This window comes from Penicillium manginii (assembly GCF_028828005.1).
Source record: "Penicillium manginii strain IBT 31320 chromosome Unknown utg000006l:1.0-4164085.0:1.0-4166146.0, whole genome shotgun sequence".
NCBI lineage: Eukaryota > Fungi > Ascomycota > Eurotiomycetes > Eurotiales > Aspergillaceae > Penicillium > Penicillium manginii.
The window spans coordinates 1,284,555-1,301,427 of record NW_026643107.1 but is presented as its reverse complement, the minus strand read 5'-3'; the positions used below and the strand labels follow the sequence as shown (position 1 = coordinate 1,301,427).

At 49.9% G+C, this 16,873-nt stretch overlaps 6 protein-coding genes across 6 annotated transcripts; 4 read left to right on the top strand and 2 right to left on the bottom strand.

Annotated features, from left to right (window-relative positions):
- Nucleotides 1-1,575: 1,575 nt before the first annotated feature.
- On the top strand, nt 1,576-3,954 carry N7533_008844 (uncharacterized protein; the record flags this gene model as incomplete). Its single annotated transcript, XM_057105494.1, has 10 exons — nt 1,576-1,716; nt 1,790-2,163; nt 2,232-2,488; nt 2,548-2,928; nt 2,976-3,133; nt 3,185-3,279; nt 3,335-3,468; nt 3,519-3,578; nt 3,651-3,743; nt 3,803-3,954. 10 exons carry the CDS (start codon nt 1,576-1,578, stop codon nt 3,952-3,954), a joined length of 1,845 nt encoding a protein of 614 aa, XP_056956943.1.
- A 968-nt stretch (nt 3,955-4,922) lies between these two features.
- Nucleotides 4,923-5,702, top strand: N7533_008843 (C40 family peptidase; the record flags this gene model as incomplete). Its single annotated transcript, XM_057105493.1, has 2 exons — nt 4,923-5,632; nt 5,693-5,702. 2 exons carry the CDS (start codon nt 4,923-4,925, stop codon nt 5,700-5,702), a joined length of 720 nt encoding a protein of 239 aa, XP_056956942.1.
- Nucleotides 5,703-6,034: 332 nt separating this feature from the next.
- Nucleotides 6,035-6,887, bottom strand: N7533_008842 (DUF2458 domain-containing protein; the record flags this gene model as incomplete). The annotated part of the gene is made up of 3 exons (XM_057105492.1): nt 6,035-6,292; nt 6,367-6,406; nt 6,481-6,887. 3 exons carry the CDS (start codon nt 6,885-6,887, stop codon nt 6,035-6,037), a joined length of 705 nt encoding a protein of 234 aa, XP_056956941.1.
- A 399-nt stretch (nt 6,888-7,286) lies between these two features.
- N7533_008841 (cytochrome c oxidase assembly protein COX14) lies at nt 7,287-8,263 on the top strand (the record flags this gene model as incomplete). Its single annotated transcript, XM_057105491.1, has 2 exons — nt 7,287-7,611; nt 7,773-8,263. 2 exons carry the CDS (start codon nt 7,287-7,289, stop codon nt 8,261-8,263), a joined length of 816 nt encoding a protein of 271 aa, XP_056956940.1.
- A 1,208-nt stretch (nt 8,264-9,471) lies between these two features.
- On the bottom strand, nt 9,472-10,765 carry N7533_008840 (3-deoxy-7-phosphoheptulonate synthase; the record flags this gene model as incomplete). Its single annotated transcript, XM_057105490.1, has 3 exons — nt 9,472-10,476; nt 10,546-10,601; nt 10,723-10,765. 3 exons carry the CDS (start codon nt 10,763-10,765, stop codon nt 9,472-9,474), a joined length of 1,104 nt encoding a protein of 367 aa, XP_056956939.1.
- Nucleotides 10,766-11,751: 986 nt separating this feature from the next.
- Nucleotides 11,752-12,723, top strand: N7533_008839 (uncharacterized protein; the record flags this gene model as incomplete). The annotated part of the gene is made up of 2 exons (XM_057105489.1): nt 11,752-11,820; nt 11,923-12,723. 2 exons carry the CDS (start codon nt 11,752-11,754, stop codon nt 12,721-12,723), a joined length of 870 nt encoding a protein of 289 aa, XP_056956938.1.
- Between the last annotated feature and the right edge of the window lie 4,150 nt (nt 12,724-16,873).

The following is a 16,873-nucleotide window of genomic DNA, read 5'->3' as shown; positions in this document are numbered from 1 at the left end:
TTCTAAATCTTACCATGAAAAGAAAGCGATGGATATGAAAGTGGGGCCAGGAAAGAGTCACACAAACTGAATATGCAACTGAATCCTTCTGGAAAGTCATGCCAAGACCAAGGTCGATTGTTCATTCCCATGGGTACTACATAGATCGGGCGCTGGATGTAGTAATGGATTATGCGGGTAGAATCGAAGGAGCCTTCCGAAGGAATGAGGCTTTGGGACTATTCCCTCGCGAAATCCTCGCATTTAGGGATTATGCATTTCAGTTCTCCCCTCACGGACCAGGTCCCACTTATGGAACCCGGGGGCTTTAGGCCTAAACTCAAATAAGTATCCGGGGCAAACAATCTTCGAATATGATTAGTGGGACGTTCTAAAATTCTGCCCCAATATCATCACCTCCTTACATGGCTTGGTGAACTTGATCACCTTGCTTGCCCTACCGGCTAAAAAGCGTTCCGCCATGCTGCCAAGGGTCGTCCAGGAGTCCCACGTGCAATCCACGTGTAAAAGCCAGTTGCAAGCTTTCGAGTATGTACCAGCCAAGTGAACCCATTTCGATCGATCTGCAGAGTACTTTTCCGAGTTGATACCGACTTGCCGCGGTGCAGAATCGTACGACGCAGGGGGAGTCAGGCAATGCAAAAAAAGCAAACGGTTCCCGGGCGTTGCTGACTTGAATCCTCACAAGGATACCGTAGCATACAAACTCGGACTAGATCAGCGGTGTGTCAGTGGCGCGCCTCATCTTCTGACCCCCGCTAAGTCTCGGGCTTTACCGAGGGAAGGCTTTCGCCATGTCATACTCCCTACGGAGTCGGTCCGCGCAACCCTCACCTCCAACTGGCCCCCAATTGTCAGATCTGCATGACCAGCAAGTTGCCCCATGCCGTGAATGGCTTGTTATGCCCGATGACTGACTAGGCTACCCAAAAACAGAAGGATTCCCCCAGTCTTGGCCTGTTAGGCAATTGGTGGACGGACCCGTCTCCCCGCTTCGACGCTTACGCTTCGAGCCTGTTAAGTGGGTCGAGTAGGGAGTCAGTCCTGCACAATAATCTCACTCTTTTCTCTCTGCTCGTATGATCATGTATGTAGTTGATGTGCTGTGTCAGGCTACGGTGGCCTATCTTTCTCATATGGGGGATTTCCAGCGCCCGAATTTATGATCTACCAACTCTCAAGCCATCAAGCCACCAAGCCACTGAACTCTCCCAATCAGGGACATTGAAAGTAACAAGTGTGAACTTTACCCCAAGCCGCCCGCTAGGATCCCGCCCCAAGGATCTTAGCCTCTTACGCCCGTAGTCTGTGCAATCATTGCAAATGTAGCCAAGGGGGCTGAGACCCGCCAAGGGTTGCTTTCGGCTTGACCGGCTTTCAGCCCGAGCGAGCTCGATAACGTTATATGTGGGATGCAGGTGCCAATCTGTTTTCCCCACGGGGATTGCCTTTGGAAGATTTCATTGACCCACAGGTGACTGTTTGGCCCAGGAGCTGGTTGACTTCTTCACCACCTCCTTTCACTATCTCTCCGCGTCGATACCCTCAAATCAAAATAGAGAATTTACCATCAAGATGAGTGAGAAAAAGCTCACCGAAGAGCCGAGCCAGGTGGCTCAGGTGGAGCACGCGAAGGACAAACGGACGCTCAGTGTGACCGATGCCACGACCCCGCGTATAGCTTCTGGAGTCAACATCATCGAGAACCCTTTGACGGTGAGAATCATGCACAACAACTGTCACATCTCAAAACAGGTAAAGAAAAAGCTGACAATGATCTTTCTTGAAGCGCGTTTCCAGAGAGCAAGCCGCACTCGATGCCCGCCATTTCGCCGAGACGCACAATATGGCCGAACATGCCGACTTGTTCGCGAGAGCTGCCCAGGTTGCTCGCGAGCCCAAGGAGTTTGAGGCACTCGAACTACACGATGATGAGCGGAATGCGCTTGTATACGAAAGGGATCACAAATGGCACGGCCCCAAGATGCTTTGGTATGCCATCGGCTTGTGCGCCGTTGGTGCGGCTACTCAAGGATGGGATCAGACTGGAGCCAACGGCGCCAACCTATCCTTCCCCGAAGAGTTTGGCCTCACGGGTAAAGGCCGCGACGAGTGGATTGTTGGATTGATCAATTCTATTATTTTCCTGACGGCGGGTCTTATGTACGTTGTATATGCAAGGATTTGAATTTGAGGACACCAAGAATCTCGGGAGCTAATTCATTCGATAGCGGTGCATTCATTGTCGATCCAATGAATCACTACCTGGGTCGACGAGGAGAGATCTTCGTCACTGCATTATGTCTTGTCGCTACGCCGATTGGTTCTGGATTCGCACGAAACTGGCACGACCTTTTTGTCTGTCGATTTATTATGGGCATTGGTATTGGAGCAAAAAATGCTACGGTCCCTATCTACTCGGCTGAAATGGCGCCTGCTCGAATTCGAGGTGCCCTCGTCATGTTTTGGCAGCTCTGGGTTGTGGCAGGTATGTTATTCCAAATCCCGCGTATAATTCGCATTCGCGCTCGTCTGATTCTTCCATAGGTATTTTCCTTGGTTTCTGCGCGAATGTCATCGTCAAGGATACCGGCGATATTGCCTGGCGTCTCCAGTTCGGTTCGGCCTTTATTCCGTCATTTGTTCTTGCCGTTGGAATTTTCTTCTGCCCCGAGTCGCCCCGTTGGCTCATGAAGCATGGTAAACATGACAAGGCGTTCCAATCGATGCTGGCACTCAGAGCCCACCCTATCATCGGCGCAAGAGACTTTTACTACTCGTACGTCATTTATGAGGAGGAGCTCAAAGAGGCACGGGGAGCTGGTTACTTTGCTCGCATGCGGGACATTTTCGCAGTACCGAGAATCCGACGCGCAAACTATGGTGCCTCGACTGTCATGATTGCCCAGCAGATGTGTGGCATCAATAGTAAGTTCTTCTTGCTTCCCCGAGAACCAAGCTCTGACCCCGTGCAGTCATCTCTTTCTTCAGTTCTTCCATCTTCTCCAATGCTGGATATGATGACACGCAGGCTTTGTATGCCTCACTTGGTTATGGCGCAGTGCAGGTTGTGTTCACCATTCCAACCCTATTCCTCATTGATACCAAGGGTCGACGAACTTTGACCTTGATTGTGAGTTCTCTCATATCCAAAGAAAAATAAGGTGTTTTCTAATCATCTCAGACGTTCCCCCTGATGTGTATTTTCTTGTTGGCTGCCGGACTGTCTATCTTGAACAAAGCAGACTCGCCTTCTTTGCATGTCGCACCAGTTGTCATGTGAGTATCAAATAGAAAAGAGTTGGTAAAACGGATGACTGATGACTGTAATCAGATTTGTCTACCTGTTCACCATCTGCTATTCGCTGGGTGAAGGCCCAGTTGCGTTCCAATATTCTGCCGAGGTGTTCCCCACCATTCAGCGTGAGCAAGGAATGGCCTGGGCTGTCTGCATCAATAACACTTTTGGTAAGACCTCGAACAAATCAACTTGGAAATCCTAGGCTAACGATTCTCAGCTGGTATCCTGGGGTTGACCTGGTTCCGTATGGAAACCGTCATGACTCAAACTGGTGCTTGTAAGTACCCGCGGTGACCATGAAAATACCCCTAAATATACTAGTTCTAGCACTAACTAGGATTTTACTCAGTCGGTTTCTACGCCGGTTTGAACCTAATCGCTTGGTTTATGATATTCTGCTTCGTGAGAGAAACGAAGCAATTGACCTTGGAGGAATTGGACCGTGAGTTACTTCAGGCAGCCGACTTGATTCTTCCTCGAATCATATCTAACATATCACAGAGGTTTTCTCCGTCCCGACGAGAGATTTCATCCACCATGAATTGACCGTCTGGCTTCCTTGGTTCATCAAGCGATACATCTTCCGCAAGGATATCCCCAAGCCACCTCCAATCATCGCCACGGCCGACGAGGCCAAGCATGTTACTGCCTAATCAATCGGCCGAGGTCAAGGGTGAGAGACTATAATCAGTCAATAATAATCCGTCTTTTTTCACTTAGTTCGTCTTGATGTTACTAGTTAAAGTGCCTGTGCAGAATGATTCAGCTCCCTAGTTCTTCAACTTGAATGCAAGCGATTCCCATTGCTACTATTAAATCCAAAGTCTCTTTCCAAACTAAAAATAAACGGATCGACGAGGAGTTATTTCGTATCGGACAGCATACACTCAGTGGTATAATTGCAGATTGTATGATCTTCCCAACCTCCACTCACACGTGCGGCAGCCAACGGCCTCCACTGATTAATTTCCGACATGACAGAGCAAAAGGAGCAGGGGTAAATACGAGCGCAATCATAATATTTAGAAACGATCAACCCATCGTCAAACCAACCCAAAAATGCACCGTAACATTCCATTCACAAATACGAAAGATCACCATGCGCTAGAGCCTCAAATGTCGTGCAGAGTTATTTTTAGCCCGTGATCCCGCAGCCACGAACTCTACTCCAGATTACGAGACTATGCACAATGCAGGAACGTCAAAAGCACGATGCTTCTTGGATGGTAAGAATACTAAGCATATTGTGAGTTATTGGCCGGAAAAAATAGCCGTTGTAGACGGAATGGCTATAGTTAGAACAATTGAAATACGAAATTTGGCCCCCGGCGACCACCTCTTCCCGTAATCCGAAGCCTTTAGTGATGATCTTTCACACATTCCTCAATTTTTTGGGGAGAAAATACGAGAGGTTATGATGTCAACCCTCGTGAAATCATTCTACTCTTGAAGCGGGCGTGTCGGGGCCGATTAGTACCTAGGTAGAGGAGAAATATGTATAAAAGCCCTCGACTTTCCATGGAAAAAGTCATATCAAACCCAAGCACATCTACCTTCGAGCTATCAGCAATCGTCCCGAAAATCCCAACTTAGAAAGCATCAAAGTCAACCTTCCTTCATCATGCTGTTCTCTTCAATCCTCGCCGTTTCTCTGGCAGCTTTACCCGCGATCAGCGCCTACCCCATCACAGGGGACACCGTCAACTGCCGCTCCGGCCCAGGAACAAACCACGCCGTCGTGAAAAGCTACAAAAGGGGCGAAGACATCAAAATTATCTGCCAAGCCTCCGGCACCGACGTCAAGGGCGACAGCCTTTGGGACAAAACCTCCGATAACTGCTACGTGACCGATTACTACGTCAAAACTGGCAGCACCAGCTATGTCACCGACAAATGCGGCTCCAGCGGCGGCGGAAGTGGTGGCAGTGGCAACGGAGACGGAAGCTCCATCGTCAAAGCCGCAGAGAAGGAAAAAGGTCTCCCCTACGTCTGGGGCGGGGGTAACTATAACGGACCGACTGGTGGCGGATTTGACTGCTCTGGTCTGACGCAGTATGCGCTGTACCAGTCGCTGCACAAGAAGATTCCGCGCACGGCGCAGACCCAGTACGATGCGACTAGTATCGGGAAGAGATATCCGCGCTCGGAGGCTAAGGAGGGCGATTTGCTTTTCTGGGCTGAGGGCGGGAATTGTAAGTCGGGTGTTTCGCATGTGGGTATTTTTATTAAGAAGGACCTTATGATTAATGCGGCGCATACGGGGACGCCGGTGAGGGAACAGTCCATTTGGACTTCTTATGGTGGGGAGAGTATTTGTGATTATGTTATGAGGTATGTGTTCGAATTCTTTTTGGCCTTTTCTTCGTTGGGTGGACGTGCTAACTGGTGTAGATTCTGGTAGATTCTTCTGATATGGCGTGCCAGAGGTTATAGTGTGAGGAAATTGGGATAGCTCTGTCTTCAAGCTTGTGATGTCGAGATAGAGCTTTTCTTGGATAGCTGAATATTGTTTTCAATTGCACTTCTTGTGCTCCGTAGATGCAGGGACATTCCTGTTACTGAGTAGGGACAAAGACATCGTATCCAGGCGTAGTCCAAGCAGCTGTAAAAATGGTTTGGTTAATCTGTACTGCTGAGCCCTTTCTGTGTTTGGTTCATCGAACCGTCGTAAATATGATTGGAAGGACTTCAATCGTTCCGAGGAGCTCGTTGAAGGTGTCAGCCAGCCGACGCTCACTCTTTACATAAATCCTCAAGCAACCCCAGCATCCGTCGTTGCAATTCAACCAGTTCAGATTTAGTCACTTTACCAGCATTCAATCCATCGATCTCAGACGGGCGATCCGACTCAACGACAAGACTCTGCTTCAGGGCAAAGAAAGGAATATCCAAGCCTCGCAGTTCCGAGACGAGCGCCGTAGCCATTTTCGCCGAGACTTTGTAGACCTTGGCATCGTAGATGTCCAGTTCGGCTTTTTCATCTTGAGCTGTCTGAAAAAGTGAGAGGTGAATTGTTAATGACGGATCTGTGATTGGCAGATAGCCTCCGCATGGACTGTGCCTACCGATATGTCCTTTTGATCAACGGGTGCGCCGATGGATCGTCTGTCAACAAGTAAGTTAGTGATGATACAATTTTGGGTGTTGATTAAGAGAGTGACGGGCTGTTTGATACATACAATACTGCGTCGAGCTCTTTTTTCTTCTCCCCGCGGGACTGTTGCCTCGATATTAATGCCTCGCGACTCTTCCACCACTGCCGCTCGTGGCTATGTTGGCTGTGGATAAGGCCGCGGATGCGAAGTTGGGTTTCTTCATTTTGGCCGACTGACCGCATCACATGGCGGAGTGCGGCGGGCCAGGTGGTGATGGTTGATGCGTCTGTAGTTGAGGTGGATGGTTTGGGTGAATTGGAATGTGGGCGTGGAGCGGAATGGAGCTCTTTTGGTCGCTGTTGCCTTTGCTGGGGTGTTTCTGATCGACTGGGTGGTGTCGATGTATTCTGAGATGATTGCTGTTGCGACGCTAGACCCGATAGTGTTTTGAGGACCGAGTCTAGGTCGGAGCTATTGTAGGGATACTCCATGGTTGGGGGAAGAAATACAAAGAAGGGGGAGAATGTATGTAGAAGACACCCTGTGTATGTGTAGATGTTCAGAGTGGTTGCAGAATGGGTGTTTCTCTATGGAATAAGGGCTGTGGAGTAACTCAGATGCACCTTACGGTGCCTTGAAGGTATATGAAGTGGTCTGGTTGAAGCTGTCCGAATGTCTTGGCGCATCTCCCGCTGAAAATTTACCTTCAACAAGTTTCCACCTGCCCATCAAATCCACCGTCCTTCCCACCCATCATTCCACCTTAACTACCGGCCCTAGAGCCAGATCCACTCGCATTGACAAACCTTCCTCTCTCGACTTCTCATCCATCCCATCGTCAGCCGCCCTTGTTAGGGGGGAATTCACCTTCACATCAGACCACCGCCGTCATGTCCCGATCCGCCGCGGACGCAACGCGATTCACAGCAACAGGCCCCTACGCCAGTTCCAAACCCGGCGGCGCGCCCTACGAACTGCCTACCTTCATGCAGAAAGACAATGCCGCGACCGGCAAGCCTACGGGCCAGACACCGCAGCGCGGACCAGATGGACAACCCGAGACGCCGAAGCAGAAGGTCGAGCGGCTGCGAGCGCAGGCTCGGGCTGCCCGGGTCGCGCAGTCGTCGTCGGGCTCGGATCGTTTAATTGAATTTGGGCGGAAGTTCGCCAATAAGGCGCACAAGGGAATGGTTTACTCACTCATTGTTGCTTCGGGTATGTGTGGCTGTCTGATCTAGGACGTGGACGTGGACGCGGAGGTGACGGGTGTGGTTCTGCCAACCGGCATGAACCAGCCGTGCTATTCTCCGTGATCTACGTGGATGCGAGTCGTCGTGTGATATGGCATTGAACCCGGACTAACGTGCGGCTTCTAGGTGTTTGCGGTGTCCTCACAGTCTACTCGATGGTCTCGCTGACCATGTATAACCGCCGCCAACGCACACTCTGGATCGAAAAGGAACTCGCCGTTCTAAGCGCCGCCCGCACCGCCCATGCCAACGGCACCGCTACCGAGGACCAAATCGAACTGATTAAGAAGGAGGATATCGCGGAAATCATTAAGCAGAAGCGTGCGGAGGAGAAGGCCCAGAAGCCTTGGGCTAAGGCGAAGCGATTCCTCTTCGAGAAGATGAATATGGAAGATACTGCCGCGCAGGTCCCCTCACACGCATCTTCCGAAGTTGAGGCTATGCAGCCAGGTGTTTGGGATGCTCTGCAGGCGAAGCAGGCCGCGGATGCCGCCGCTGCAAAGGCCAACGCCCCGGTGCCGGGTCAATTGGATGTGATGGCTGAGAACGCGGAGCAGGCTGCGAAGGCAACAACGCGCAGTTGGACTAACCGGTTGACCTTTGGCTTGGTGCGGTAGGACCGAGGAGATTCTTCTGGAAGAAACCTGGGGTCGGATTCGGGACGATGGAAAAGACGACAATGAACAAGACCTACCGTCGCATCCTTATAATCATGTCCCAGCCGTGGACGTCACTGTCACTGTCGCTGCCTGCCACTGTACCGTCGTGTCATCGGGGGGATTCACCTACCGGTCCCAGTCCTCGTCCCAGGCCACTCCGACTCCCACCTCCATTCCACAGTCATCCGAGTTCTTGAATAATCTTGCATGGCATGTTACGAGCTCCCTCGCAGCGTGCTTTCATCGTGACAGGGGGGTTCCGGCGTTGCATTTGTCCTTCAGTGTTGTTCTTTTGCCGTTTTTCCCTTTGACTTTACTTTTCCTTTCCTTTCCTTTCCTTTCATTCCTCTCTCTTCTCACCGAGGCTGTGTTCCTATCTGATTCAGGTGCTCTCCCTAACCGAAAAAAAGTCCAAAGGACTCGGAAGAGACACCCGTGTATATTGTGTACAGTACATAGAAAAAAACCTGCTCTTTAAGTTTCTCCACCTCCACCCACGAGTGCAACATAACAAAGAGACACAAAACCAGCGAGTCCCCACCACGTAACAGTCCAATAAAAAGATGATTCAAAATAAATAAAATCAAATTAAAGAACCAGTGAAGGGCAAAAAGGTCCTCCCTTGTCCCCACCGCTAATCCCAAGAGGGTCGCCCGATACCGAGTCGGGAAATGCCCGGCGGAAGAGCGCTTTGCCCTCGCCATTCCCTCGCCCAGTCCATTCCCCCAACGCGCCCCGGTGGAGCGAGGGGTCGATTGAAGATCCTGTGGAAACTCTGGTCCCGGGAGCTTGAAGCTGTGACTTTAATTCTGGTCTGACGGTGGGTCCGGGGTGTTTGTGTCTGGGGTAAGTATACGTTGATCTACAGGTGGGGTGGTGGTGGGAGGAGCATACACAAGCACACAAGGGCGAGAAGTTGAGAAGGGAAAATCTTAAGCACCTGCATTTTGGAGAACACTACTAAGTAGGAAACGCTGCACATACAAGAATAAGCGAAAAGCAAAACTACCAGATATCTATGCCTCTCTCTTCTCAATTTCAAAATAGACAGAATAAGAAATGATTTTTTATCTCGGAAAGGATTCAACCCGGGAAATGAACAAAGGAAAAATAGACAGAGAGATACATCACAACCAACAGACACACACACAAACAAACAAACACACCTAGTTACCATTCGCCTTGGACTTAATCACCTCACGACGAGCACGAACACCATCAGCCAAATCATGCAGCGTCTCAACAGTCATCTCCCAGTTAATACAAGCATCGGTAATAGAAACACCCTTGAGCAAATGCGAAGGTCCCTCGGGGGGTACCTTCTGGTTACCCTCATAGATATTCGACTCAATCATAACGCCAATAATGCCCGTCTCACCCTCGCGCAACTGATCACTAACCTCCTTCGCCACAAGCGGCTGGTTAAGGTGGTTCTTCTTCGAATTCCCATGCGAGCAGTCCACCATCAGCACCTCGCGCTGCTTCTTCGCGCGCAACGCCTCGCGCGCAATGCGGATGTTCTCGCGGTCGTAGTTCGTGCCCCGGTTACCGCCGCGCAGGATCACGAAGCCGTGCTCGTTACCGGCGGTCTTGGTGATGGCAGCGAGACCCTGCTTCGTGACGCCGAGGAAGCGATGCGGGTGTGCGGCTGCGCCAATGGCGTCGATTGCGACGGTGAGATTGCCGTCTGTGCCGTTCTTGTAGCCGATTGGGAAGGAGAGGCCTGAGGCGAGTTCGCGGTGGAGCTGGGACTCAGTTGTGCGGGCGCCGATGGCGCCAAGCGAGATTAGGTCTGCCATGTACTGGGGGGAAATGGTGTCGAGCATTTCCGAGGCGATGGGGAGGCCGGTGCTGGTTAGGTCGACGTAGAGTTTGCGGCTGACGCGGAGGCCTTTGTTGATGTTGTAGGACTCGTCGATGTCGGGATCGTTGATTAGGCCCTTCCAGCCGACGGTTGTGCGGGGCTTCTCGAGGTAGGCGCGCATGATTATGCAGAGGTCCTTGGAGAGTTTGGTGGAGAGTTCCTTTAGGCGGCGGGCGTACTCGAGGGCTGTGTCTGGGTCGTGGATTGAGCAGGGGCCGACGACGACGAGGAGGCGGTCGTCGCGTTGCTCGATGATCTCGACGGCGTCATTGCGGCCTTGGCGGACGGCTTTGATGGCGCGCTCGGGCTGGAGGGAATTGTTAGTTTTGGTTTTGCTGTTGGGTTTGGTGATGGTGGGGGGAAAAAAATGACTCACGGCGGGGATCTCGGTTTGGAGGAACTGAGGCTGCAGGAGAGGGTCGTAGCCGAGGACTAGGATGGTTAGTAGGGGAAATCATAGGATGAAACGAGGAGCAGAGGAGGAATTGAATAAAATAAAATTATAGAAATCATGCAATGGGTGTATTATAGGGAGCAATTCATGAATACTTACCGCGAGTGTCCTCGTTAACTTCGGTGGTGTTGACAAGAGGCATTGCGCAGAGAGACTGTGCTAGAGCAGGGGAGAATGGTTAGGAGGAGAGAAAGGTAGAATTGAAGGAGAAGAAGAAGACGAAGTCAACTTACCAGAGCAGGCGAAATATAAATGCAAAACTTGAAGTGGGTGACGAGGCAAGAGAGAAAGGAAAAGAAGAAAGTTGGTGGAGGGCAAAATACGCTAAATTTAAGTGGGGGACAGCGGAGACCTACTACTAGTAGGGTGATGAGATGTATACTACAGGTACCCAGGTATATGTATACTAGTAGTCGTACTAGTATACATAATACTAGTATGCTGATACTACTAATACTAATACTAGTATTATTATTCAATAATACAAATCAGATTCACCAGATGATAGATCGCCTGCAGACAAACTATTTGCCCACATTGACCCCTCGGAGATACACAGCCAATCAGAGCCCGCATAATTATATAGACCGATGCTGTGGCTAGGCACTGACTACAGCATGTGTCACCATACGAGTTCCTCTCTGGGTCACCCTCCAGCTAAGCCAGTATTCTAGTCCAGCTAGTTCAGTCCAGCTGAGATCAGATCCTCCATGCAGCTGCATTGCATACGTTGCCCGTACAGAGTGGTACACCCGATAGAGGAGAATTCTTTATTGTTGAAAGACACCTGGGCATAATTTAGTAGTAGTACTTACAGTAATAATTATAGTAATACTTACTATATGATTGACCTGATCGGATTCAATACAATGTACTATATCTATTACACATACGGAGTATAACTATTACTACTACTACTAGTAGTAGTAGAGTAGTAATGCTGTTCTATACTATGCTGTACTCAGCTTACTACTCAGTACTTTCTCCCACGGCAACCGGCTCCACCTCCCCTTCTCCGTCTCCATCTCTGTGCTCCTCCACCTCCGAACTTCTTCCGCCCTTACTTCCCATGAGCTCACTCATTCAGAGGATGGCGCATCCTCCCTGACTCTCCCTCTACCATTCATCATGTTCCGTACCCAATCTCTTAAACGCTCCCGCGACGATGTCGGCGACCTGCAACCCCTTGGTCCCAAGGTACGCACTATCTACTCCATACTCTTTCGCGACTTCACGCGTCAAAGACCACCACCTCGCCCACCCCATCTTACATGCAGCGTCGCTGACCCAATCTGATAGAAAATCCGCCCGTGGCATGGCCCTGCGCCCAATGCTGTTTCCCTCCCCGTCCCCGAATCAGCCGACATCGATCAAGCTCTTCGATTTCGCGCTCCGACCCTAACCCCCATCGACTCATCGGACGAGGAAGATGTTCAAAATACCAATAATCACGGAGTGTACACCTCAACAAAAGTGTTCCGCCCTAAACCCTCGGCCCTGCACTTGGATTTGAACGCGAACCTAAATCAAGCCCCGACAAAGCTCCTCCTGTCCGGCGACGACCTCTCCCCATGGCAACAAGCCTACGCCTCGAACCACAACCACCCATCCCCCATCCCCCACGCTCTCGTGAACCACTCCCTCGACATAAACGACTCGGTCCTCACAGCCCCAGGCTTCGGCCACGATGACTTCGAGCCAACACCATCCATAACCCCCGCCCTCTCATCCATGCTCCAACCCGACACCCTCATGGAAATAGAAGACATCGCCCCCTTCCACAAAGAAACCCCGACAATCAGGCTCCCAAGTCCAGTCAGCGATACCGACATGGCAATGGCCGACATGGACCCGGGTTACCCCTACCCATACCCCACCCGCGTGCCCACGCCAGGCCTCGACTACGGAAACGTGTCGCCGCAGCCGGTAGCAGCACACCCCATGTCGCGGAGTACCTCCAGTCAATCAGCCACGCGCACGCCCAGCCCGTGTCCTATTCCGCACCGTCGCTCCGCGCTGGTCATGGGTTATCGTGCCGATTGCGATAAATGTCGGTGCAAAGTTCCTGGCCATTACAGCCATATCATTCAGCGGGCTTGATGGGTTGTGCGAGACATGAGACACCGAGGTGCATTTGACTCGATTTTATGGGTCAGCTGAACGACTGTGATGACTACCGCTACTCGCTTACATTTTCTTTTTTGTTTTTGTCTCCTCTTTGATTTCACTTTATTTTATATTTCCTAGGGTCGATGGTTCGCTTTTTGCTCTCTTATATTGCGCTGTATAACATAGCCTTATATTTGCTTTCGTCGCTTTATACGCACACTGCGAAATCGTGTGGTGGGATTTTCCGCGATTGGCGTTTTGAATTTGAATATGAATACCATGGGTGGGATGGATGGATGGGAGTTTGCCCTGGATGGACTTGCCATTGGATCACAATAGGTTCCTTTTGTTCGTTTCTGATTTGCTCTGTTTTGCTTCTGCTTTTTTCTTAATATGGTCTGCTAGTACTGTATACTAGTAAGTTCACATGTCTAGCTGGGGCACAACTTAAATATAATAAAAACTTGAATCAACATAAATATGACAGTGAAGCCACTACGTAAGTTCAAATATAGTAGTTAGTATACACCTACTACCTACCTAGGTAGTTACTAGTAGTAGTATTCCATTCCAACTTGAAAGTTTTCACCCAATCAAAACCGCGACCGCCTAAATTCCGACGGCGACACAGCCTGTCAAAGCCTCTAAATACGCTCTCAGTCCCCGCCGCTGGCCAAACCATGGTCACAAGATGCAAGTCGGCTGCATCGGTCGAGGTTCGTCTCAGAATTTTCCGCCTTGTCTCACTACGTTCAAGCGGGTGCAATTGTAATTTGCGATGATAATGAACCAGACGAAGGGCACGCAGAGGAGAGACATTTAGAAGTTCGATAGAATTAGCACAAGCTCAGAGTGTGGGCCGTAATGCTCCTCATTTAGATAACCGCGTCCCATGTCCTACTTGACCCTTGACCCCCTAAGCATTCAACACTTCTCATCCCAAGTCGGTTAACAAGTCCTGCATGATTGGGTTATTCACATAAATCGCATCATTGTGGTATTCAATGTCCCCTGGCAGTTCTATTTTAATCAAAGCCTGGAGGAAGATGCGATCAAGATATCCGTGTTGACGAATGGACCAGCGTTAGGAGATGTAGCCGTGAAAGTGGTTCCAGGCGAAGCAGTTGTAAACTGAAGTTTTGCTTTGTTATCAGGATTCAAATTTCAAGTAAGTTTACTCGGGGAAGGGGTGAAGATAATTCGGTCACTGAATGGAAGTTCAAATTGAAGGTGCATTGGGATATCATCCTAGGTCTCGAAACCTTTCCTTCAAGCATGGGAATGGATGATTAGAACCGGCACAAATGCCGGGAAAGAAAGTAGTATTCAACACTCAAAGCAGTGGCCTGTCATCTCCTCCTCTCCCGGTTTGCTTTTGACATAGGCTGACATCATCTCTCTGAAAGTCTCAGGAACTCGACGAAGAACTATCAATCAGTCTTTGTTCAAATCCCCCCACGCTGAGATGCATCAGCAAAAGCCGTGCAACCTACCAGTCAGCCCGGACCCTTCATTCCCATATATTGTTCGGCTCGAAGAATGTCCCTTTGACAACAGTTTGTAGCCAGAAGCCGTCGGGCAGGAGCCAGTCGAATGCGGGTAACGTGTTTCAAGATCACTAAGATCAGAAGTAGCGTGTGAGCAAGAGCCAGGTTGTTGGTCTCAAACAGAGAGACTCACTAATTCAGAAGATAAATCAATCTGACGATCAGCTCTGGAAGAAGGGGTTTTCCTTGAACATCTTCGAAGAAACTAACATGTGCTCTTCCTCGCGGTTTTGTTACAATTTCTTGCGACGACATCATACCATAATGTGGTCGCTAGCATTGAAACCCTTGCTGGCAGGATGGAAACCTCTCCAAGCACGAGGTAGCCAAGGTTAGGTCCTAGCGGAACAGCTGTTCCTCTGTTTTTGGCCCCGATTACTTCAAGGGAATGGTCTTTCGGAAGTATGGCGAAGTTTCCGCATGATAGGCTCGAAACTGGGTAAGGAAATTAGTTCACCTGATCGGTCTGCCCAGCGATAGGACTGGTGACAAATGAGGGTTCCACGTTGGCGTCTCTGTCGCTCGGCATAACCGTGCACCCTCCACGAGTTTGTTCAAATTCGGTGCTTCCATTTTGATGTGCATCGATTCGGCTACTCGTCCGAGAAATTTTCAGCAATAAGCGTGCATCAAGTGCCCAGCGCGACGAAAGTCCTGCTGCCTGGACATTGCACACCTTGCTGGAGTACCGTTGGAGAGGGTCGAGTCAGGAACAAGAGCCACCGGACTGTTGTAAGTGCCACGGTTTGTGGCCGACCAGTCGAATGGCGCCAAAGGTTGTGATCGCAGAATGGGAGGAGGCGAGGGCGAGAAGGAATTGACGCCGTGATCTATATTCCCTATCATAATGCGAGCCAGTAGTCGGCCACTCTCAAGCGGGTCGGCGTTTGGCTTGTACCGAAATACCCATTTGTAGCAGGGTCAAGGTCGGATCGATTGACACCGTCGAGAAAAATGTCGTTTATAACGTCATAGGCGTGCGAGTCTTTTCCTTTTCAAAAATTAGGATACGCCAGAATCCCCCCCCGTGATACGTCGATAGGCCGAGCAGTGGCCCGCGTTAGAGTTGATCTGACATGAATCGCCAGTTGACTAGGCTATCTGTTACCGGGGATGATCTCGTGAGAGATCTTCTGCCGTATTCAGTTTTCAAAGTAATGTGAGATGGAAACCAGGAAGTGGTGCATACATGCGGGTATTGAGGAGAGAAGAGAGGGAGGGTGGCCGGGAGGCAAGATGCGAGTGCTTGATGTGGAGCCTGAGGCTGCACGCGTAAACAAACCCTGGGAAGCGGCAGTCAAACAGACCCTTCCTCTCAAGACGGTAGTAGTATCGGGTGATCCACGGGAGGGCCATTTCAATCTCCTGCAAAATGTCGATGCTCTACTTAGGAAGTGTAATTTTGACATGGAGCTCAGCCCGGTTGTTCATTTGCGGAAATGCGATATCGTGGTGGTGATAGGAAGCATTTGAAACCTTCGCCTCCGGCGTAGCAGCAGATTCGAAAGCATATGCGCTCGATTACTTCACGAAGCAGCGAATATTTCTTGAATTAAACCATAAAGAGACATCGTAAGCGATAGCAGGTAGACTGATCCGGTATGTGGTCTTCTGAATGAAAGGAATACGCTGGAATTCTGATCGGCAAGCTGGGAGTCACTCATCAGATAGATTGTAGAACGAGCAACATGATTGAATTTATTAAGTGGACTGAGAGCCAAGGGTAGCCCGTATGGTAAAGGAGCTAGGTGTTCAAGTTGTACTTGAACATGCACCGTTAACCTACAAAATTACTAGTGCCCGTGGAGTAAGGGGAGATTCCAACGTTAGTGGGACTCTATCAGCTTCAATGTTGATTCAAAGACAATTGAGGAAAACCAAACAGCAGGTGGCTTCAGCCATCAATGGAATATCCAAATCTGAATGATACCTAGGTAGCCAGCCGCAAATAGTACCGTTCGGACTAATGGGCCAGAATATATTGTATGGCAGACTCCCCTCACATAACGGTTCTTATGAGATCCGCAAGACCAAAACGGAAGCGTCAAAAGCACACTATTACAGTGTATCATTCAGACTCCAAAGGTCGTCACGTTCGTATCTCAACTCCTACGCCCTCGGCATATCATTTGCCAATTGTGGAGCGCTGATGGTAAAAACAATATCATTCATGCGACGCATCTTCTTCTAATAGCCGAGCTAGGTATGAGATATGAATCTTCGCATGTTTCCAATATCATAGAATAGGCAGATGAGAATATCTCTTTTAAACCGATTCGTTGTAGTGGACATCAACATTGAAAGCTATAGTCGTCTTCATGAGAAGGCTGAAGCACACCCTTGTCTGACTTTCTCGCCTGGATGATTTCTCCCTTACAGTCAGCGGTGTTCTTGGCCGTATTTTGTTGAATTCAGACCACACCTTTAGCGCCAAGCTGCTCAACCAACATGATCTACATCGCCTGATTTTCAGCAGGGTTGACTATTGAACGTTCATCATTTGGTAAATCAATTGAAGTTTTCCGAGAATCCGATATTACTGAGGGTGGCAGTGGGACTTTTTGGCCGGAGCCAGTTGAAGCCTGGGTAAAATA